The 23,129-nt window shown below is 45.1% G+C and overlaps 1 protein-coding gene across 1 annotated transcript in view; it reads left to right on the top strand.

Annotated features, from left to right (window-relative positions):
- The window catches only part of LOC147466114 (calcium-dependent lipid-binding protein-like), a 132,542-nt gene that overhangs the window by 101,273 nt on the left and 8,140 nt on the right, over positions 1 to 23,129 (top strand). Inside the window, exons 7-10 of the mRNA XM_086523986.1 lie at positions 290 to 388; positions 503 to 583; positions 661 to 746; positions 887 to 1,112. Of these exons, the coding sequence (XP_086380112.1) occupies positions 290 to 388; positions 503 to 583; positions 661 to 746; positions 887 to 1,112 (492 nt within the window). The remainder of the gene's footprint in view (positions 1 to 289; positions 389 to 502; positions 584 to 660; positions 747 to 886; positions 1,113 to 23,129) is intronic.

The following is a 23,129-nucleotide window of genomic DNA, read 5'->3' as shown; positions in this document are numbered from 1 at the left end:
CTTCACCCTTACATGATATTTTATTACATTGCAACAATAAATACCCTACCTTTTCTTGCTTGCCCTTAGCCTCAATAAATGCAAGATCCCCCATGTCAACAAAAGGGACAACCTTGATTGATCTGTAGTCTTTCTATCTGACTCTTGTTTTCTCTTTCCCAACCATCAGGAACCTCCCCACCCTGATATATTTCTGTATAGTCTTTACTCTTTTTGTGATATATTCTCACTTAGGTGTTGTACGTTTAACTCTAATGTGTGTATTGAAATGGTTTAATGTGACTGACAGCTCAAAAATCTGCGGCTCTTTGCCACAGTTCGAGTCATCTTCAAGCTTGCTGAAGATATACCTTGTATTTCAGGTGTGGTGGTGGCACTTTTAGCAAAGGTAAAATAAGATTGTTAGCATACACTATTTTTTAATCTTTGTTTGGTGATCTGGTCTTCATTGCTTGCTTAGGAGTTTTGACTCCTCATCTCTGAAATTCATCTTGTGGCGCAGCCAAAACCACAAATAAGATATACACTCAAACTCATTGGGGGGAGTTTATCTGGTGCTCCTGGCATTTCAGACGTCATTGAGGTGTGTTACAGTCAATCTCAAGCAGCCTCTATTTTCGACTATGTTGTCATGTCATCATTACTTTTGGAATGGTACAGGATATTGTTGAGTCAGTTGTGTCTGATACTCTACAGTGGCCACATAGAATTGTAATACCTATTGCCCAACCTCCTGTTGATTTAAGGTAAGTATATAGCAGATAATCAAGGTCAATGTTTCGAGCCTCTCTGACAGAACGATAATTTTCTTCCTTCTTTTTTAGCATATGCTCTCTTTCCACCTGATTTTAAGCAAAACTCAAACCTTTTCTCCATTCCATTGCAGTGATTTGGAGCTAAAACTTCAAGGAAGTTTGCAAGTTTCAAGTATCAAAGCTTTTTCTCTAAAGAACATGGATATGGTTGGCCAGTCAGATCCCTACATTATTGCTTATGTCCGCATTCTTTTCAAGCTCAAGACTAAAGTGATAGAGAATAATCTGAATCCAGAGTGGAACGAGACACTCAATTTTAATGTGGAAGATCAAGAAACTCAAGCGCTTGTATTGAAGGTTTGACTTCAGCCCCTTTATTTTACTCAGTGTTTGTGTTCATGCTCATGTGCATGTGTGTCTGATTTTATTTTGTGTTCACAATCATAGTTTATAGTTCACACCTAAGAGGCACCATTGTTACCTTTTGTTCTCACTTGAGAGAGGGAGAAATTAAATGTATTATTAACGAGTCCCGAAATTACCTATGAGACCAAATGTTACAACCATCGTGTATGTACAATTGTTTGAAGCATCTATGAGCTCATGGTCCGTCGAGATTTCTCGAAGCACCCTTGACAGATGGGCCACTAGGTGTTGATGTTTTCATTTTATAGCCTTTTGCAGGATGAGGCCCATGGTCCAGAGAGACCCTCTATGATTAGGCTCAGATTGCAGATGCATCATGACTTCTCTTGGACGGAGGAGATTGTCTATGATACCTAACAAGAGCAGACATTGGTGGAGACCATCAATTTTATAAATTTTGGACAGTTCTCACACTTGTATGAGAGTCAGATTAGTGATGCCTTGGAAAAATTGGTTTGGTCACAGAGATCTTCATTATGGTGCCTTCCCTTGGCTTTCGTAGTGGAGGATGAGTGGATTCCTTGTAGCAGGGCTACAATGTCACTTGCACTGGACAGGCAGTTACAGTTGGTCTTGGGTTCACATTAGGTGGACTCTTGTCCAGGTAGTGACACGGGGCAGACACAGGGAGTGGTGGTCTATGTGGCCGGTTCACCGCCCCCACAGTTTGGAGATAAGACGTATCTGGACTGTAAGGGATATTTTGTTAGCCGTTGGTTGCTCTTTATGGTTGTATATTTGCTTAGTTGGTTCTAGCCGTCGCATGCATCATACTTTCTATGAGTCTAGAGTCTTGAGTCTTGTGTTTGGTCTAGCACTTCCACACTTGCACACTCCCCGCGCAGAAGGAGTCTCGACATCCCCATTGTATTTGTGAGTCTTGGGCTTGGAGCTGAGTGTGCTGCCAACTAGAGTTTGTACTAGTTAAGGAGTTAGTCGAGTTCCATTGTGTTTGGAATCTATTGTTGAGTCATTTGAGTTTGCTCTGTTGTTTCATTGCTATATAGTGTTTATTCTATTTGGAGTGAGATTTCTTGCACATTTCACTGAGGGGCACCCACAAAAGAGAGCACAACATACTTTTCCTGCTACAAGTGCTCTCATTTTTGGCACGATGGGTGGGTAACAGCAGGACTTATGCGATTTGTAAACTAGGTGCTACATGCTGCTACTGTGGGGTTTTGAGAGCATCTGAGTGTGCTACTATGTACGCTTTTGGGGTCTTGTGAGTAACTATAGATTATTGCAGATCAATTCGCCAGTGTGTCAGTTTTTCCATATGGCTAGAAGCAACAGGCACCGCAGGAAGGCCTTAAGGAAGAGGCATGTCCCTTCTGAAAAGCAGTCTAGTTCTGAAGATGAAGCTGAGTTTGACAAGGTAGCCAAGGGGTTACAAACATGACCTCCAATGCCCCTAGTGACGAAAGTTACAAAGCATCTGCATAGGAGGACTCGGATTTGGATTCGAGAACAAGCAGCTCCTTTGCTAATGAAGAAGCTGTCAAAGACCAAAAGAAGGACAATCCTCAATTATTGTCCCATGAGATTAGCAGGCTTTCAAAAGCCAAAAGCCACACAAAGTTCTCACTAAATTTTCACTTGCAGCTCCCTAGTCTACCTCTTCACGATGTCCTATTACGAGATCAGCTCTGCAGAAACTGGGTTTAGAAGCGTTGCTGCCCTACCCAATGATGTACCGGTAGGTATGTTACATGACATGCTATGGGGATGACAAGCTTCCCATTTTTGAAGCCGGCTATACATGCATACTCTTAGCTCTCCAAGGAAGCTACAATTCAGGCATGCGAAGACTTGTTTCAGCTCGATCGCCCCCAGCACCGGAGAAATAAAGCGCTTTTGGCAGTTTTCAAATACTATTTTCTAGTTAGGGATACCAAAGAGCAAAAAGAAAGATGTGATGTCCCCACTACTTTTTGACACTGTGATGGTCTCTACTACTTGATAAATATTTGCCCCGTGGGTTTCATCAGATACTGTACACTTCCCTGCAGTTTAGGGGAAAGAAATTTAGAGCACAAGTGTAGTCCACTCAAGTGAGCTTCCAATGCTCTATTGCCCCAATGTTGGCCTGGGTCATCAATATCCATGTCAGCCCTGCAGAAGTGGATGAGGGATCCCAACGGCCCACATCAAAGATACAAAGAAATTCTCTGGGTAGTGCTGCAGATCAACAACTGAAGAAAAGGGTGAAAGTAGTAAAGGACACGGTAGAGTCTCTTCTTCCCTTGCCGTACTCAGAGAACGAGATGAGAGTGACACATTCCACGATGCTCTCATTCTACATCCACCCTTGGTTCTACTTTTCCGGTGGTCAGTTCTACCATTCCCGGCTTGCTCCCCCCAGCTATTGTATGTGTAGGAGACTCTACTCTCCCGGTTACCTCTGTGGCCTCTCCCTCACACGCACCTCTACCTACCACTCCCATCTTCGCTCTTGCCACAGCTACCAAGTCCCACACACCACCTGCAGTTGCCTCATCACATCTCCCTACCTCATATTCACCCACTGAACATATTCCGAGCTCACTTGCTTTGCACCTTCAAAGCAGTGCACTACCTTGCACTATTGCTGGATCTTGAGCACCGATTGCGGCAGACTCAGCTTCATTATTCAAGCTATTTGAGGAGATCTAGGATACGAAGAACGCTATTGGTACCATTGAGCTTGGAGCAGATAGGTTAGCTACTACTCACCACCACCACTTGGCCACCTTTGCGGCCATGGAGGGAGGCTTACGTGTTTCCGAGAGCACAATCTTTGCTTTAGGCTAGGTGCTCTGAGTGAAGTCCCAGATCATCGATAACTTGAAAGTTCAAGTTCAATGTTTTTGAGAAATGCTATTGCAAGGAGATATGGGGGACTCAATAGCCGGACACCAGAGATTACCATACACAAGCTGCTATGGGATATGGGTAGCTTGGTCCAATGAAACAGGTACAGACTCCTATGGGTTATGGGCAATCGGATCCTTCTACACAGTTTATGGCCATTTGACACAGATGCAGCAGACACAGAGAGTTCCTTGCGAGGGATTTGTTGGCGCACAGCCATGGCTATGCCCATTGGCGGCCTCAGTACGGTTCAAGATAAGTGCTTCCCTCTACTGCTCAGCAGGTGGCTGCTACTTGGGCCAGTTTAAAGAGAGCAAGGCGCAGCCGCCTGTAGTCTAGTAGGCTCCCACGATCACGATCTTATGGCTCCACCTCCTGAGGCGAACACTCCAGGTGCAACAGTGGCGATGACACTCTCTCTCAGTTGACACGATTGAGAGAGTGTAGCTCAGCATCATTGTGTTGTAGATATGCAATGTCGTTCAGTTGTCTTAATACACATTGCAGTTTCCTTTCGTAGTTTTCAATGTCTTCTCACCGAGACGATGAGTATTTTTGTGGCGGGCAACCTATAGCAGGGCTATAGTGTCACTTGCATTGGGCTGGCATTTACAATTGGTCTTGAGTTCACATTGGGTGGACTCTCGTCCGGGCAGTGACAAGTTGCAGGCATAGGGAATGGTGGTCTAGTAGACATCGTGGCCAGTTCACTACCACCACAGTTTGGAGATAGACGTAGCTGGATTGTAAAGATATTTTGCTAGTCGTTGATTGCTCTTTATGGTTGTATATATGCTTAGCTGGTTCTAGCCATCGCATGCATCATACTTTCTATGAGACTAGAGTCTTGAGTCTTGAGTCTTGTGTTTGGTCTAGCACTTACACACTCGCACACTCCCACTCCCCGCACAGATGGAGCCTTGACACCCTTGCCCTCTCTATGCAAAGTTGGCAGAACCTCTCAACTCGAGGGTATGAGCAACTCTCTAGCTGGTGTGATGATAATCAGAGCTAACCAATCGCCACTCGTGAGGGGTGTGGCATGTATGTGTCCATGTAGCGTGGTCTCTGGATGAACCCTCATCTAGCATGTAGCATGGTTAAGAAGTGCTCACTATAATACAACATCTTTAGGGGAAGAGGCTATCTAGGTGCGATCCATGTCTCTTTGATGTAGAGCGACCATAGATCCTACTTGAGTATTGTGTTTCTCTCATTGTGTGAGAGCTGGATGAAGGGTGAGTCCAGGTCATATTGGAAGGTAATCTATCCATGTGCTCCAAACCACTCTCACCTGTGAGTACCAAGAATCGTGCTTGCCTGACTTAGAAATCTGTTTGAAGGCCTTCAAGACTCTGCATGTGAGCCTATCTGAAGGCATCTCTCTGATCCTCTAAACAAGGTGAACTGTTTGAGTGACTAATTCTGCTCCAATAATCTCGTGTGGTATCGAGGGCTTGTTGTGGAACAAGTGTGATCTCGTACATATTTGTGGTCTCTCAATCTATGTCCATGAGGTGGTTGATAGTCTAGGGGCCCATATTGCTATAGCATATATCAAAGTTGGGGTGACCGGAGTGTCAAAGAGCCACCCCTCGACGCGGGGCTCTTGAAAGTGTGCCCGATGACATCTCCTTTTAGCATGGCCAAAGCTGCATATCCTCTAGTGAGTCTATTTGTAGCTACCTTTTCCATGGTGAAGTGCATAGGTGGCTAGCAAAGGTGACTCCCAAATTACATAAGATTCTACCTCTACCTGTCCACCTACGGCCATAAAGACTACAGTAACAATATCAGAGTTTGTAAATGATTAATTTATTTACGAGGAAATAATTATCTAATTAGCTGTGTGCACATCAGAATAGATCTAGCAGTTCTGGGGCCTCAAGTGCACCCAAATTTGGGCCAGAGCACCTCAGGGAGACCCTAGCAGAAAATACCTTGAAGCCCTAGTGATTGGAAAATCGGGTCTTCAGTAAAGGGGTAAATAGTAGCCTCAGATTTCAGGCTCAAAAACATACGCGCGTCAGTGCGAGCACAGGAATGAGATGGGGTCCTTAGAACAGTAACCCTAGGGCCTAAATTATTTTACGGCCTTAGGATAAGTCAGTTAAAATATTTTTAAATGGTTTGTGTTGGACCAAATGGCCGGACAAGTGCAAACAGGTAATTCCAGAGCGGTGCCGGTACGGCATTATGCTGCGGAGAGCTAACATTTCATTGTTTGCATCCATGTGGCCAGTTGTGGTTCAATTTGCACATTTCATTAATAGTTTATGAACTTTTAAATGTGAAAGTTGAAAGGTTTTTAAGTTATTAAGTAAGTGTGCCAAGTGGCGCACTTACCAATGCAAACTAGTTCTTTCACTTTCACTCTCACCCTCTCTCTCTTCTTGGCGTCCCCTCTTCCTGCTGGCTTGATAAGAGCACCCTCTCCTCCTCTTCTCAGTGTTGGCAGTGCTCCTACCCCCCTATTGTGAGTATGCTCTACGCATTGGAGCCCTGCATGGAAGCTTGAGAGTAGCATATGTGGTGGCCTTGTGCTCCCATTGTCTAGAACAAGGGTTCTCGTAGCCATAGCCAGCTTTTGGTGAAGTTTCATCGCGAGAAGTTGCAGCAAGCACTCTCTTCGTAGAGTGTGGTGGCTGTAAATTCTCTGTTTTCAGCCCTTAATCATCTCTTTTAGGGTAAATTTCAGCAAAATACACATAGAATCTAGTTCTTCTCTACCTACACTACGCATACACAAAGTTTGGTGCGATTCCATCGCGGAAAAGGTCTCTATTTCGGCATTGGAAGGTGCTTAGTGGTATCAGAGCAAGGTCATCTCTCTCTTTCTGAAGGGATTGACGACTCTTGGCAGATTGCAGAAATGGAAGGACGCAAGATAGAGTTCTCTATCCCTCAACAGCAGGTGGCAGAGTTGCAAAAAGCTCTCTCCCATCCATACCCTTGAGAAAGGAAAGGAGAAAGTGCAGATGGGGTCGAGAGAAAACCCGCAGAATCCAAAGACGCAAGAACCAAAGAAAGATCCTTTAATTTGAACCTCCCGCAAGCACGAGAGACAAAGGAAACCTCTAGAGCGTCATGTGCGGTTTAATCCAAAGGTTCAAGAGCAGGATCCTCCTAATTCTCCTAAGTTTTGTTTCATGAAGGATCTAGATGACATAGTCGCTCGAGAGGACATGTTTCTTGACGATCCGTCGCATCAAGGAGTGTATTCAAGGGAAAGGACTCCTGTCCACAAGGAGTCTAAGTATAGAAAGAAGGAGCACCACAAGTAGAAAACATTCAAGTCAGGTGATAAAGATGTAAATTCGACACCTACAATGGACGGCGTGATAATGACAAAGCTTTGGCTTTCATCCGCCAATTTGAAGTTGCATTTGTAGAAGGGAACTTTAAGAAAGATCCAAGCTTCGCCCATGTCAGTATGTACTTGAAAGGCACCGCTAGCAGCTGGTGGTTAACCCTGACTGCTTTCAAGAAGGAGTTCTACACAGTTTTTTCCTCTAAACTATGAGGAAGAGGTAAAGAAAGAATGGGATCGACTCTCACAATCAGAGAACGAAACTGCTCCACGCTATGTGGATAGGTTTTGGACATTCTCTTGAAAGTCACTCCATTCAAGAAGATTGAAGATTTGGAGAAGATGCGCAAGTTTGAAGCAGGATTGCGTGAAGCCTTACAAAAGGCTATGAAGCTTTACCCTCGAGGTAACTTGCAGATACTTATAAAATCAGCTCGCATAGCTGATGGAATACATGACAAGGGTACTCCCAGGAAGATGGAGCAAAGCAACTATCATGCGAAGCAGAAGGTTCTCCATGAACAGCCTACCTCTACTTCTTCTTCTCAAAAGAAGAAAAGAACCGCCTCCGATGCAAAAGCGAAGCCAAATCAGCCCAAGAAAGGGAAATATCTCTCTCCTGTTAAATTGAGAACCTACATCAGCGAAGGAAGATGCTTCAAGTGTGGACAAATTGGACATATGAAGGGTCATTGCCCTACTAAAACCCCGCAACCACCCTCTTCTAATGCAGTCCCAGATGTACAGGGGAATACAACCAAAGATGGAAAAGAAAGAGCTCTTCTCAAAGCATGGGGTAGTATCAACAACCAACGGACTCTTATTTTGTTTGATCCTGGCAGTACAGACAATTTCATCTCTATAAAGCTAGCTGATAACCTGAATTTACAGCCCAACCGTTTTGGAGTTTCTATTCAAGCACAAACTTCTTTCAAAGGGCAGAACTCCAGCTCTACTCCAATCATAGGTAAGTTGAATTTAAAGGTCAACAACTACAAAGATCAAGAGTCTTTCTTATTAGCTTCACTTAAAGGGTGCGATGTCATCTTGGGAATGCCTTGGCACTACAAGATGCATCCCATTCTTGACTATGTTCTGAAACTTTATCCTTTGATCATAAAGGAAAGCAATATCTTGTACTTGCAGATGCAGGTGATTGGCGTATCCCCATCGCCAATCACATTGCAATCAAGAAAGTAATGAAAAAGTGTGTTTCAACGTACTTAATTTTTGCAAGAGAGAGAGACGTGTCTGCTTCACAACTTTCTTCCTCTTTAGAGCAAAAAAGAATTAAGTTATTAGAGAGTTTTGAAGATTGTTTTGCAGATGAACTTTCAAATGAACTCCCACCTTCTCGACCTGAGGATCATACAATTGATTTGATCCCAAGAAGTTCTCTTCCAAATCAGCCCCCTTATCGAGTTAGTCTAATGCAGCAAGAGGAAATTATCAAGCAGGTTAACGAACTTTTGGAGAAGGGCTTAATAAGGCCTAGTACTTCTCCATATTGTTCGCCTATCTTGCTAGTACAGAAAAAGGATGGTACATTCCGTATGTGCATAGACTATAGATCTTTAAACAAGATCACAATCAAGAATCGATTCCCAATCCCTCGGATTGATGACATTCTTAATAAGTTACAAGGAGCAAGTGTCTTTAGTCGTATAGACTTGAAGAGCGGGTATCATCAAATCCGCATAGCTCCTCAGGATGTGCATAAGACTTCATTTAGAACAACCTTCGGGTTGTATGAATTCTTAGTGATGCCTTTTGGACTCACTAATGCACCAACCACATTCAACAGAATGATGGATAGAATCTTTCACTCATATAGAAGATTTACAGGCGTTTTCTTCGATGACGTCTTAATCTTCTCAGAGATGGAAGAAGAACACTATAAGCATCTCGCATTAGTGTTTGAAGAATTACGCAAACACAAATGATTGGTGAATGCTAAGAAGAGTGAGTTCTTTCTAAAAGAAATTCACTATTTGGGCCATTTAGTATCTCACAACCAGGTGAGAATGGACCCTGATAAGATTCAAGCAATTGTAGAATGACCTACGCCAACTACAGTACATGACGTACGAAGTTTTCTCGGCCTCTGTTCCTATTATCGCTGTTTCATTCGAGCCTTTGCCACCATAGCGGGTACTCTCCATGATCTGACAAAGAAGCAGATTCCATTCCATTGGGGGCTTGGACAAAAACAATCTTTTGAAAAGCTGAAGTATCTACTTAGTCACGGACCTGTTCTCACCGTCCCTGACCTTCGCAAACCTTTTGAGGTGTACTGTGATGCATCTTGAGATTGTGTAGGAGTAGTTTTGAACCAAGAGGGTGACGCCATAGCCTATGAAAGTCGGCGTCTTAAAGATGCAGAGTTGCATGCTTTCATATACGAGAAAGAGCTAATGGCAATAATTCATGCTCTTTCCATTTGGAAACATTATCTGTTCGGAGTTGATTTTATAATCAAGACAGATCATCAGAGTCTTCGCTACTTTCTCACACAGAGAAAGTTATCAAAAAAGAAGATGAGATGGGTCAACTTTCTTTCAATGTTCCATTTTCAGATTCTACATACTTCTGGAACAAAGAATGCGGTTGCAGATGCTCTCTCTAGGCATCCAAAGATCAATGCAATGACAAGAATTTATCATGAGGAACTAGAATCTCTCAGTGAGATGTATCCTCAAGATACAGACTTCGCTACAATTTGGGCAGATCTTCAAGCTGGTCACTCAAGGCCACCTTATTCCATTAGGGATAATACGCTCTATCGTCAACAAGCAACATGCATAGCTCAGCCCTTACGACAGAAGGTGATGGATGAAGCACATAATTCTCTTTATGCCGGGTTGCATAGCTAAGCCCTTACGACCGAAGTTGATGGATGAAGCACATAATTCTCCTTATGCCGGGCATCAGGGAATTGATGCTACCACTTGTATCCTCGAAAGATATTTTTTTTGGCCAACACTCCGGGCAGACGTTGAAAATATGTACGCGAGTGTTTAGTCTGCCAAAAAGTGAAATATGACAGACATAAGTTTATGGCAAGCTTCAGCCACTCCCTGTGCCTAACACGCCTTGGTCCTTCAACCTGAACAAGGCAAGCTTCAGCCACTCCCTCTGCCTAACACGCCCTAGTCCTTCAACCTGAACAAATAATACACCACTCTGAGAGACAACTAAAGTCCGGGAGCCTACATCGAAAGTATTTAGTTAAGTTCAAGCATTACACTCCTTTAGCTGCAAAGTGGATGACTAAGGCCGAATCTCAAGGACTACCCAGACATCTTGCACAGTTATGTTGACGCTCTACATTTGAGGTCAACTGTTTAGAACCAAGAGGGATGTAACAATATCAGACTTTGTAAGTAATTAATTTATTTACGAGGAAATAATTATCTAATTAGTTGTGTGCACATCAAAATAGATCTAGCAGTTATGGGGCCTGAGGTGTGCCCAAATTTGGGCCAGAGCACCTCAGGGAGACCCTAATAGAAAATACCCTGAAGCCCTAGTGATTGGGAAATCGGGTCTTCAATGAAGGGGTAAATAGTAGCCTCAGATTTCAGGCTCAAAAACATACGCGCGTCAGTGCGAGCACAGGAATGAGATGGGGTCCTTAGAGCAGTAACCCTAGGGCCTAAATTATTTTACAGCCTTAGGATAAGTCAGTTAAAATATTTTTAAATGGTTTGTGTTGGACCAAATGGTCGGACAAGTGCAAACAGGTAATGCCAGAGCGATGCCGGTATGGCATTGTGCTGATGAGCAGCTAACATTTCATTGTTTGCATCCATGTGTGCAATTGTGGTTCAATTTGCACATTTCATTAATAGTTTATGAACTTTTAAATGTGAAAGTTGATAGATTTTTTAGTTATTAAGTGTGCCAAGTGAGACACTTACCAATGCAAACTAGTTCTCTCACTTTCACTCTCACCCTCTCTCTCTTCCTAGCGCCCCCTCTTCCTGCTGGCTTGATAAGAGCACCCTCTCCCCCTCTTCTCAGTGTTGGCAGTGCTCCTACCCCCCCTATTGTGAGTATGCTGTACGCATTGGAGCCCTCCATGGAAGCTTGAGAGCAGCATATGTGGTGGCCTTGTGCTCCCATTGTCTAGAACAAGGGTTCTCATAGCCATAGCCAGCTTTTGGTGAAGTTTCATCGTGAGAAGTTGCAACAAGCACTCTCTTTGTAGAGTGTGGTGGCTGTAAATTCTCTGTTTTTAGCCCTTAATCATCTCTTTTAGGGTGAATTTCAGCAAAATACACATAGAATCTAGTTCTTCTCTACCTACACTACGCGTACACAAAGTTTGGTGCGATTCCCTCGCGAGAAAGGTCTCTATTTCGTCATTGGAAGGTGCTCAGGTAACATTTTCAGGCTATGTGCAGAAAATTACAGCAAGCGTGCATTTTGTGTGTTTCTCCCTTGTTTTTATTGGAGGAATGATTATGCATAAAGGGACACAGTTAGCGGAAGGTAGACTCTCATTTTCGAGAGCTTCCATTGAGTTTTGTGGAAGATAGACTCTCGTTTTCGAGAGCTTCCCAAAATCTCATAGCAGAGGAAAAAATCCTCTCAGTATTCAGAGAGTAGCTTTCTCACTCTCTCAGTCAGAAGCAGAAAAGAAAGAAAAGAGGACGGGCTATTGCCCCGTTCCTGTGCTTGTAAAGATTCTCCATTAGTAATAAAGATCATCTCTTTATAGGGGGGAGGGACCAACCCATCTTTTGGTCCCCAATGAAGTGTCAAGCTCTCTCTCTCTCTCTCTCTCTCTCTCTCTCTCTCTCTCTCTCTCTCTCTCTCTCTCTCTCTCTCTCGTATTTGAAGTACAATTAAAAGTCAGTTTACGCTTCCGTATTTTTGTGACAACTACCGCACTCTTGACTACCCTAGAAGTATGAAAGATCGTGACCTTGGTTTTCCCAAGGTTCACTGTCATACCTCTTTGTGTACAAAAATCGTCAAGAGCCTCAAGGTGTCACTGTAAGCCCTCTTGTGATTCAAAGATCAAAACAATGTCGTCAGCTTAAAGTATGATATGTACTAGGGTGCCTCCAAGGTGTGCATCCTCCACATCAACTCGCAGTATGTAATATGAGATCTCATCAATGTAGATCCCAAAGAGGATCGGGGAGAGTGCCATTGCTTCACACCAATGGTGCTAGTAATAGGGTTTGATAAGCGTTTGGGGCATCATACTCTCCCTGTCACCTACGCATATAAAGCATGCATAGCCCATATCATCTATGAAGGTACACCCAAGTTCTAGAAGCGTTGAGAGAGCCTCTCAAGCGAAACTATATCAAATGCTTTGCGGAAGTCTACAAAGTAGCAGTGGTCTCTTCTTCTGCGCTTTTGCCCTATCAATGAGGTAGCACAGGATGAAGATGTGATCTATAGTAGAGAAGGCTGGTGTGAAACGTGCCTGGCCGAGGCATCTAAGTCCCTCCCTCTCTGCATATGAGCTGAGCTCTGCCTCAAGTACTCTCCATAGAGTTTTGCCATGGTGTGGCCAATCATGATGGTATTGTAATTACCTAGGTCCAGGGTATCGCCAGACTTGTAGATAGGCACAATATTGTGTCTAGTCCACTCCTTTGGAAAGCCCTCCGCCATAGCCCTATTAAAGATGTGTGCTATCAATGGGGCTATGGTGCCAGTAGTGTAAATGAGATGATCACTTTATAGCCTTGTGTGGTGAGCAAATCTGGATTCTGCACTGTTGTAGGCGACGTACAACTCATGTTACCATATCTATGATAATGAAAGTGGAGATGGTAGGTCGTTCCTTGAGTGGCTTAGGGATCAGAGGTTGCCCAAGGACCTCATACAACCTCTCTGCATTATCATACCATGTTTGTGGGTCCTCAATGGGTGGGGCCGGATGGGGCTTTCTAAGACTCCGCCATGTTGTTGCACTATCAATGCTCATGAATAGGTGGTAAAGTTGAAGCTCCTCTGCCTCCTCGAAAGCTCGCCACTTGCATCGTGTAAGAGTCTTCATTTGTTTTCTGGCCTCCTACTCTGTAATCTTCCCAAGATCTCTTTGTGCTTGTAGGGTGGTAAAGCCCTCTGCACTCATCGTCATACCAACGGTTCTGTGACATAATCCCTTGGTTTTGTATGTGTATGTGTTGGGGGGGGGTGGGGGCGGGGCAGGGGGGGAGAGTATGTCCGGTGTGAGTAGTGTGTGGAAAGGAGCTGAGGGCTCATGTGTGTAGGACGGATGAGATCTGGGAGGTGAATGTGGACAATGATGCAGATGGGTTGAGCCGACAAAGACCCGCATGAGTTCTTGAGTGAAGTGGATGGTAGAGTGTGGAGTAGGTGCAGCAGGTACATGGAAAATGGTGGCTCCAGTGAAAGAAAGAGAGAATTGGAAGATGAGGGCCCTCTCTCTTGGGTCTTTGTCCGCTCTCCAAATCTTGTTGAAGGGGAGTGGCTCTTCTTCTTTGTACCCAATCTTGGTACATAGTTCTCTACCATCCATGTCAGGTGTGGAATCTTTCTTCTCCACTATGCAGGCGACTCTTATGTTGAGTCGGCTCCACTGCCTTCTTGACCTCTTTCTTGATGTTCCGCTTCACTATCTCCAGCCATTCTTCTTTGGTGGCATCTTGCACACAATGCTCTTGGTGATTGCTTTTGTAAGGTCTTCTCCTCCTCGAGGGTGGTGTGTAGGAGTAGGGAGTTCTTCCGGTTGTTGTCCACTTTAACCTCTTACTCCGCCGCCTCCTTGACCTCTTTCTTGATGTTCTGCTTCACTGTCTCCATCTTACTCTCAATGCTCTCAGTGATTGCTTTTGTGAGCTCGTCTTTGACGGCTTCTTTATTCGCCTCGACAATCTCCCCTTCTTCACATGATGGCCGGTCTTGGAGGGAGGCGATCTCCGCTTTGAGTATTTCCATCTCTTCCTTCATTGTGTCTCTCTCCTTATTCCATTCCTCTTTATCTTCATCCAGTCTTTGATCAAGGTCAATTTCTCTTTCTCCCATTCTTCTATCTCCTTCATTCTTTCATCTCCGTTTCAAATATAGAGAGGTACTTGTTGGTGGCCGCAAGCTTTGCTTGCCATGGGAGAAGCCACTTTGCTTCTCACAAAGACCATAAGCATGAAATGAAATGTAGTATTAACGTCTTCAAAAGGCCAAAATGACCTATGAGACCAAAAGGTTATATGTGGTGAATCTAATACCAGGTCTGGGTACAAAAAGTACAAAGAACTAAAAAGAAAATAGGGGTGGGGTGAAAGCTGATACAAGGGGAATACAAAGGGTGAGTTCATACAATGGAGCTCTGTGACAGGTGAGGCATCTTATACATATACATAAGTATCCAAAAGGCTATATAGATTCAATGTCCTCCAAGGTAAGCACTCTGTCAGGACGGCTCCTTGTCGCGCCAGTATGGTATGGATCCTCTATCGTAGTCTGTGTCGATGTTGAGAGGGCCCCCTCATCCATGGGCGACTAGACCGCCCCAACTCTATCGCCCGATCAAGCAGTATGCCTATGGTGCCTCTGGTGTTGTTATGTTGTTGGGGCTGCTCAGACTCCTCTATCTGTGACTGAAAGAAATCTGTAATCTTCCGTTGTTGCTGGATCTCTCTCATTGTACCCCTCTTCAAGAGGTCCTCTCTGTGTTTACGAATCTCCAGTAAGTATAATCTGAGGCATCTCTGATCCTGGTATCTCATGACTCTAGAAAGTGGCCCAAAACCCTCTCTGAATAGACAGTGAAAGCGGCCTCGTATCTCATAGTATACTGGGCAGCGACATATGTAATGTAGCTCTGTCTCTGGCTTTATCTGGTGGGCAACGACATATGTAATGTAGCTCTGTCTCTGGCTCTATCTGGCACACTTGACAAATCCTGGACTCAGCGGGTACTCCTCTAAATCTGCCTGTCTCGATCGCTAGCTGATGTGAGGATGTGCGTATCTGACCAATAGCACATCGTATCCCGTGGGATAGATGAGTGTCCATGTATCTTGGTCTGATCACAAAACCATCCTCCTTGAGTTGGAGAAGATGCTCTCTATAGAAAGTCATCTTCGTACCTAGCTCATGTGTAGGTTGTATCCATGTCCTCTTTGTATCCAGCTGAATCAAGTCCTGTTTGATGAGCTTGGTAATCTCTGCCCTACTGAGAGAGATGGAGGGTGCATCGAGAGAGTACTCAAATGGGGGTAGCCGATCCCCATGAGAGAGAGAGAGAGAGAGAGAGAGAGAGAGAGAGAGAGAGAGAGAGAGGTCTTCGACTTAGCAAGCCCCCTCCTTGAGGTGGCCGCTCGGGTTGCCCTGAAAGCAAGGCGTGAGCTTAAGCAACCCTCTTCTTTGGAAAACTAGTTCCCCCTTGCTTGTGGTAAGCAAGCAAGCCCTCTAGTTGAGAGAGAACCTCATGCATCAAGCTAAGCACAGAGAGAGAGAGAGAGAGATGATGATGATGATGATGTATTTACGTCCTCGGGGGGCCAAAATGACCCGTGGGACCCAAAATCTCATATATGAGACTCCCCCCTTCCCATGTGAAGGAGGGGACGTGTCATGATTCTGTGGTGATTTTGTTTGTGAGTGTGGTGTGATGTTCTAGCACTTTGGCAAGATAGATGCCTAGTGCTACTGGAGAGGGATGTGTTCTTGAGAGAAGCTCCTCAAATGTAGTACATCCTTGAATAAGTTGGGGAAAGTCGACCCGAATGTGTGCATATGCTGGACATTCAAGGGTTACATGTGCCTCATTTTCCAATGAGTTCAAGTTGCATTGAGTGCATCTCCTCATGTTTGCATCAATATTCAGCCATCCTCCCGTTTCACTTTTGAGCATGTGTGATCTTGTCCGCATCACGGTGATGGCCCGTCTCGCACGGTAAGACATGGGTATCATGATATGTATTTGGGTTTCCCCGGTTTTGTACTCTTCCCAGTATCTCGTGTTTATGTGCTTGCAATAGTATTCAAACTTGGACCTGTGCATTGCATTCTTCCATTTGCTATGGAGAGCCTCAAGTAATTGTAGTTCAAAATTCAGCTCGTGCTCATGCTCGGTACCTACCTCTACATGCATGTCCACATGTGCTCCCACATTCCATTTAGAGAACCATTTCCTGATGTCCTCAACAAGGCTAGAGGTGAGAAACTTGCTTTTGTGGTTCTTTTGCGGCTTACATCCTACCTCCCATGCTATGTGAGGCAAACAGTTATTAGGCATCAACTTCACCTTCAAGAGATATCTATGCATTCTTTGCAAGGCAAGCATTTCCAATGGTCTTTGTCTAGTTTCCAATAGCATCACTGAGTATGGTGTTGTGGTTTTTATCCCCATATGTCTACATAAGAACTTTTTCTGAATTTTCTCAATGTCATTCCATGTGCTGGCCGGAATACTTGGTCCTCATACCTCTACCCCATACAGTAGCGTTTGAACCACACACGCATTGAAAGCCATGGACTTTATTTCCCACCTTCTAGTGACGCTTTGTTTGCACATGTTTTCAAACTCGTAATACCTTGCTTGTCCTGCTTCAATTCTTGTTTTTGCACATTGCCCCCATCTATGATTCGAGGGTATAATGATGCCCAAGTATTTAAAGTTGTCCACTGCTTGAATCTCTTGCCCATCATACATAAGGGCGGGCTGATCCTTTGATTTGTGTGTACAAATCGCCATACATTTTGTTTTTGTGACATTCACTGAGAGTCATGTGGCTTCGCAGAAAGTATGTACCACATCCAAAAGTTTTTGCAAGAGAGACATGCTATGCGCTAAAAACCACATCATCAGCATAAATGAGGAGTAGCAAAGTAATGAGACCTATGTTTGGTGCATCTCCATTATCTTGCGTCGTTTGGCAGATAAAGTCCTCAAGCTCATCTATGCATAGCCCAAATAGTGTTGGGGACAAAGGACATCCTTGTTTGACTCCTATTGTGCTAAAGAACTCTTTGGAGAAGCCTGTTTGCATTTTCAGTTTACATCGAACCACATGGTATAGGCGCACTACCGCAACCCTCAAGTGTATGGGAACCCCAATGGTCTCCATGCGGGACCATAACCCATGACGAGGTACGGTATCAAACGCTTTCTTAAAGTCCACAAAACAGCAGTACATAGTTTCCCCTTTGAGTCGCGCCTCTTCCATCATAATCCGGATTGTAATCAAGTGATCTATGGTACTATGTTTTGCTCTAAAACCTGCTTGACCGAGAGCCCTCTTTCCACTATTTTCAGCCCATGTGCTAACATCTTTTTCTATTAGGCTCCGAAAATGTTTTGCCATGCAAGACCCCACCATGATGGTGCGGTAATTCGTGAGTAGGTTACGGTCTCCTCCTTTAAACAAAGCTTTGACCCAATTCTCTTGCCAATCTTCAGGCATGCCTTGGTGGATAGCTTGATTCATCATGCAGTGTATCCATTTCTTGGCTTCATTGCCCGACCATTTCAACATTTCGGAGTTGAAGTGCAAAATGTCAGAGGCTTTCCCAGTGGCTAGTTTTTTCAAACCTCTCAAAGCCGCTGCAAAAGTTATAGGTTCCTTAGTGTCAACCTGAATTTCAGCATTCATCATTATTTGAGCATCGATGGGAGCATAGAGTGTTTGTGCATATACATACATTTCATCCATGCTGAAATTTCCCATTATATCCTCCTTTTTTCCTTTCATGTTGCGCCATGCTTTCTTGGGCTCTTTCTTAAATCGGATCACCTCTTGCTCCTCCTTCAAAAGTCCATGCATCCTTCTCTTTTTCCTTTTCAGCATCCTGTATTCCTTGGCTGCACTTTCCCACTCCTTCGTGGACTAATTGAAGCACTTTAACTTGCGTTTGGCTGCTTTACATTCTTCATCAAACCATGGGTTATGAGGGAGACCTTTCACTTGTTGGTGATTTCTTTTAGATCGCCCCATAGTGACCTCTGCAGCCTCTTCTATTGCTTGACGAAAGGTAGCCCAATTTTCTGAAATGTTTTGGGACATGCATTGTCTACTCAATAGGCTGTCTAGAAAGGTGGCATAATCGAATTTCTTTGTGGCTTGCATTCGATATGCCCAACTTGTCGCCTTTTGGATGCGTTGTGTAGGCATGTGTGGGAGGTCTAGACATACATGAATTGGAGTATGGTCCAAGTTCGGTGACCGAACCCCAATTTTAAAGTGTCCAATTAAATCCAATGCATTGTGGCTAACTTACGCATAGTCATTAATGTTATATTAATGTCTTCAAAAGGCCAAAGTGACCTATGAGACCAGAAAGTTACAATGTGGTGGATCTGATACAAAGTCAGAGTCAGGGTAACAAGATGACAACACTTACAAAAATGAAATGACAAATGTCAGAATAAAATACTAGGGAATCCTAAACTACTAGGTGTGAACATCAGCTAGCTGGGATAGCTAGATCACAAGAGATCCAGCATCAGTCGTCGCTGGCGGATCTCATCAATCTCCTCCATGGTCAGTAGTCTGAGCAGGCGTCGTGCATGTCGAGCCAAAGTGATCCGAATCCTCTGATGCATCCTCCGCCGATGCTATGTAGTCCTCCGCAGTCGTGGGCGTCTGGATCTTCCCAGCTCAGTCGCTCGGTCGATCAGTGTGCCTCTGGTGTGAGACGACGAGCTCTGCTGTGGTAGTAACTCCTCCGGGTGTCCAGTGGCAGCTCTAAAGAAATCTGTGATCTGTCTCTGGGACTGGCTAGCCTCTCCTCTCATCAGGCTCTCTCTGTGTCTGCGTAGCTCGAGCAAAAACAAACCCAAGCATCTCTGATCCTCGTACTGCATGACTCTGGAGAATGGTCCAAAGCCCTCTCTGAACAAGCAATGGAAGCGGCCTCGTATCTCGGAGTAGACGGGGCAGTGGCATGTGTAGTGCAACTCTGTCTGAGGCTCGATGTCACACAGGGGGCATGTCCTGGCCTCTGCTGGTACTCCGCTGTATCTCCCAGTCTCGATCCGCAGCTGGTGTGAAGATGTACGTATCTGGCCGATAGCACATCGTATCCCATGAGACAAGTGGGTGTCCATGTATCTCGGCCTCGTCATAAAGCCATCAACCGTAAGCTGGAGGAGATGCTCTCTGTAGAAAGCCATCTTCGTGCCCAGCTCCTGTGCTGGCTGTATCCATGTCCTCTTGGTGTCTAGCTGAGTCAAGTCCTGGCGGATGAGCCTGGTGATCTCGGACTGTGTAAGAGTCAGAGAGGGTGCATCCAGTGAGTACTGGAAGGGAGGCAATCTGTCTATGCTGAACCCATGTATCTGAAACCATGATGTCATCTCCCCATACCAGCATGCTGTATCTCCCTGCATGGCTAACTGTCGAGAGGACTCAAGTGCAAGGCGGGCATATCTGTCTCTGGGAAGTTCCCACATGCGGTGTATGAAGGAGACCGATCTGGTGAGCGCCTCAACCACTAGTGGGGGGGAAGCTAGCTTTGCTCGAACAATAGCACGTGGTACTGAGGCCTTGGCTCTAATGAGCCTCGAGATCATAGAGACCAGAGGCTTCTCCATGTCCCCCCATCCATCACTGCGGCCTGTCCTCCTGTGATGATCTAATGAAGGTCCCCAGATCTCAGCTCCATAAAGCAATGCAGAAGCCACCAGAGTGTCAAAGAGCCAGAGCTTCGTCCTAGGCTCGTGAAACTGAACCTGTGAACACATCCTTTCCAATCTACCCAATGCTGCATGGGCTCTGGTCAGTCTAGTCTCTGCTGCCCTCCTCAATGAGAGAGAGAGAGAGAGAGAGAGAGAGAGAGAGAGAGAGAGAGAGAGAGATGAAATGAAATGAAATGTTATATTAACGTCTTCAAAAGGCGAAAATGACCTTTGAGACCATACTGTTACAAAATTGTGAATCTGATACCATGTCTGGGTACAAAAATACTAGAACCAAAATACTACTATTACTAGAATCCATCCTCATCTGCACTCTGGATGTCGAGAGAGTATGGCTGGAATCCTCTGTTGTAGTCTCTGTCGATGCCGTGTAGCCCCTCTCCTCAATCGTGGCCGTCTGGATCTCCGTAGCTCCAGTGCTCGGTCGATGAGAGTGCCGTTAGTGGTCAAATGAGTGTGGGCCGAGAGCTCTACATTGATGGCTGCTCCTCCGGTTGTCGCATATCTAGTAAAAAGAAATCTGTAATCTGTCTCTGGGACTCTCTCTCTAGCTCTCCCCAGTAAAGTGTCTCTATATCTGCGTAACTCAAGTAGATATAGACCAAGACATCTCTGATCCTCATAACTCATGACCCTAGAGAAAGGACCGAAACCCTTTGTGAATAAGCAGTGGAAACGGCCCCGAATCTCATAGTACACTGTGCAATGACATATGTAATGTAGCTCTGTCTCTGGCTCTAGCTGGCATAAGCGGCATATCCTGTTGTGTGTTGGTATCCCTCTAAATCTACCAGTCTCAATCTCCAATTGATGTGAGGATGTGCGTATCTGACCAATGGCACACCGGAAACCATGAGACATATGTGTATCCATGTAGCTGGGTCAAATCACAAACCCATTCCTGTGAGGTGGAGAAGATGCTCTCTGTAGAAAGCCATCTTGTCAATGGCTCTCTTTACCATCTCAGTGGTAAAGAAGGTGTTGCTAGGTGGGCATGGCTCTGTAGGATTTGGAAGGGGTCCTGTCCAGGAACTGTATATAACGATGTCGCATACTGGCTCCACACATCAGGAGAAGTAATTACTAGGGGAGGGGAGTACTCATGAAAGAATTGCCATGCCTCTCCTGAGTCTCTACTCAAGAACAGCCGATACAAGTCTCGCTCCATCTGGGCCAAGTAAGCTCGTTTCTTCCGTTGTACAAGGCGTCGAGAAGCAATCCGAGACGGTCTGTAAGTGATGACTCCTAAAAGAAGATCTCTCTGGAGCTGGGCTCTCATCTCTGTGCACTCCTCATCATACCAACTATTCTGGGGCATGCTCTTAGAATGTCGCCTCTGACCCGGCTGAGTGTGTGGGTATGCCCTCTAATGGTGCACCATGCAGTGTCTCAGTCAGTAAAGTGGTGCACTCCTCCACTGAGAAACCAGGACTAGCTGTGCATAGACGGCTATAGATCTCCTCTGTATAAACCGAGTCAGTCTCTGGTGTAAATGTATAACGGATATGTGACCTGCCTCCTGATATCTGGGTTGTACTATACTGAAATGAAACGGACAATGTCAAAAGAGCATGATCCACTGCTACACCCATTGGTCTGGCTCCCACTATGAAATCCTGAATACAAGGAATAAAGCTCGGTTGTGCCATAACATAGTCCACTGTACCGGCCCCGTGTCTGTGTGGAAAGCATGTGAAACCGGCTGCTCCAGGAAATCGCCGTAAGCCAATGGATAACGCATGTGTGGTCGTCATCTCTTTGAGGTATCTCCCATACTCCGTCTGCTCTTTGTCATGTGAGCATCTGTCAAGCCCCAAGTCACCCACATCCTGCTCTCTAAGCATCTCATTTGAAGTGTCGTAGAAGATTGTTTGCGATTTGCCCGTTCAGGCATTGAAGTCCCCTAGGAGGATGATATCACCATCCCTAGAAAACTCCCATATATCATCATCTAGTATAGAGAAAGGTGACTATCCTCTGGGTGCAACATATATTGACGTACTGGGGAGGAAGTAACATATGGCAATGTATAGAAATCGGCCTGTGTCAACTCTCAGCCTCACCCACATGTATCTAACATGGTCATCTCTTCGTACAATATGTAATAGTGGTTGTAACTCCTCCCTAAATAGCACTGCTACTCCTCCTGAACCTCTACTCCCATGCTCAGATCTCGCAACTGTCCTGTGGGCCGTCTCCCATCTGTATCCCACCACATGTGGCATAAGCTGTCCAGGGGCCTAATGAGTCTCTTAGAAGAAAACAATGTCCCTCTCTCTGAAACTGTCCTCAAAGGCACCAACGTCCAACCTCATAGATCCATTACAATTCTAAGTAGCCATCTTCAGTGTGGTCCATAGGTCTCACGAGTCACACAGTCATGTAGAGTGACGCTCTACAATCACCACCCGACCATCTCTGTAAAAGGCCGTCTTTCCCTTCTCCCTTGCCGCCATAATCTCTGGCATTACCTCTCTCATATGCGTAAGCTGTGAGAGAGTGAAATCATCACCGAGGAAAATACATGTCTTCTTGAGAGTAGGCCTCTTTTTCTGGAATTTCTTCTTCTCTTCCAAGGAGGGGAAGCGTAGTATGAGAGCTCTCTCTTTTGAAGATTCTTCCGGGCCATCACTCTTCTTGCCCACTCTCCGTGCCTTTGTGTGTGAAGGCTTGTCCACCCCCACCATGGATGTGAGGATTATGACCTCTTTTTCTACATTGTTTATGTCCTTAAGGCCGGTTACCCTCACATGTAGAGCCCCCTTTGTTCCTCTTCGAGGGTCATGTCAGTAAGAGTGGGTGTACAAGGAGCTTCCTTACCTTTCCCTTTCTTCGTGACCTCAATCCATTTTTAGGCCTCTTCTACTTTCTTTTGTGTTGCGGAGATGACTGCGGCCCATGACTTCTTCTCCTCATCTTCCTTGATAACCCGTATTTCTTCTCTCATGGTATTCAATTCTTCCATCATGGATGGCTGAATTTCGCCTTCTTCGAGCCACCCACTTTTTGATGCAAGAAGCTCACCTTGGAGAGTTCGGATTGTGGCTTCTTGTGAAGCCGCTTGCTCTTCGACGCGAGAAATGCTTTCGCATAGGTTCTTCTTCTCCTCTTTCCATTCTTCCATCTTTTGAAGAAAGGTTGCCTCCATCTCTTT

The sequence above is a fragment of the Adiantum capillus-veneris genome, chromosome 1, assembly GCF_014529385.1.
Source record: "Adiantum capillus-veneris isolate H3 chromosome 1, ASM1452938v2, whole genome shotgun sequence".
NCBI classification, from domain to species: domain Eukaryota; kingdom Viridiplantae; phylum Streptophyta; class Polypodiopsida; order Polypodiales; family Pteridaceae; genus Adiantum; species Adiantum capillus-veneris.
The sequence above is the reverse complement of the archived record's forward strand: the minus strand, read 5'-3'. Positions and strand labels throughout refer to the sequence as shown.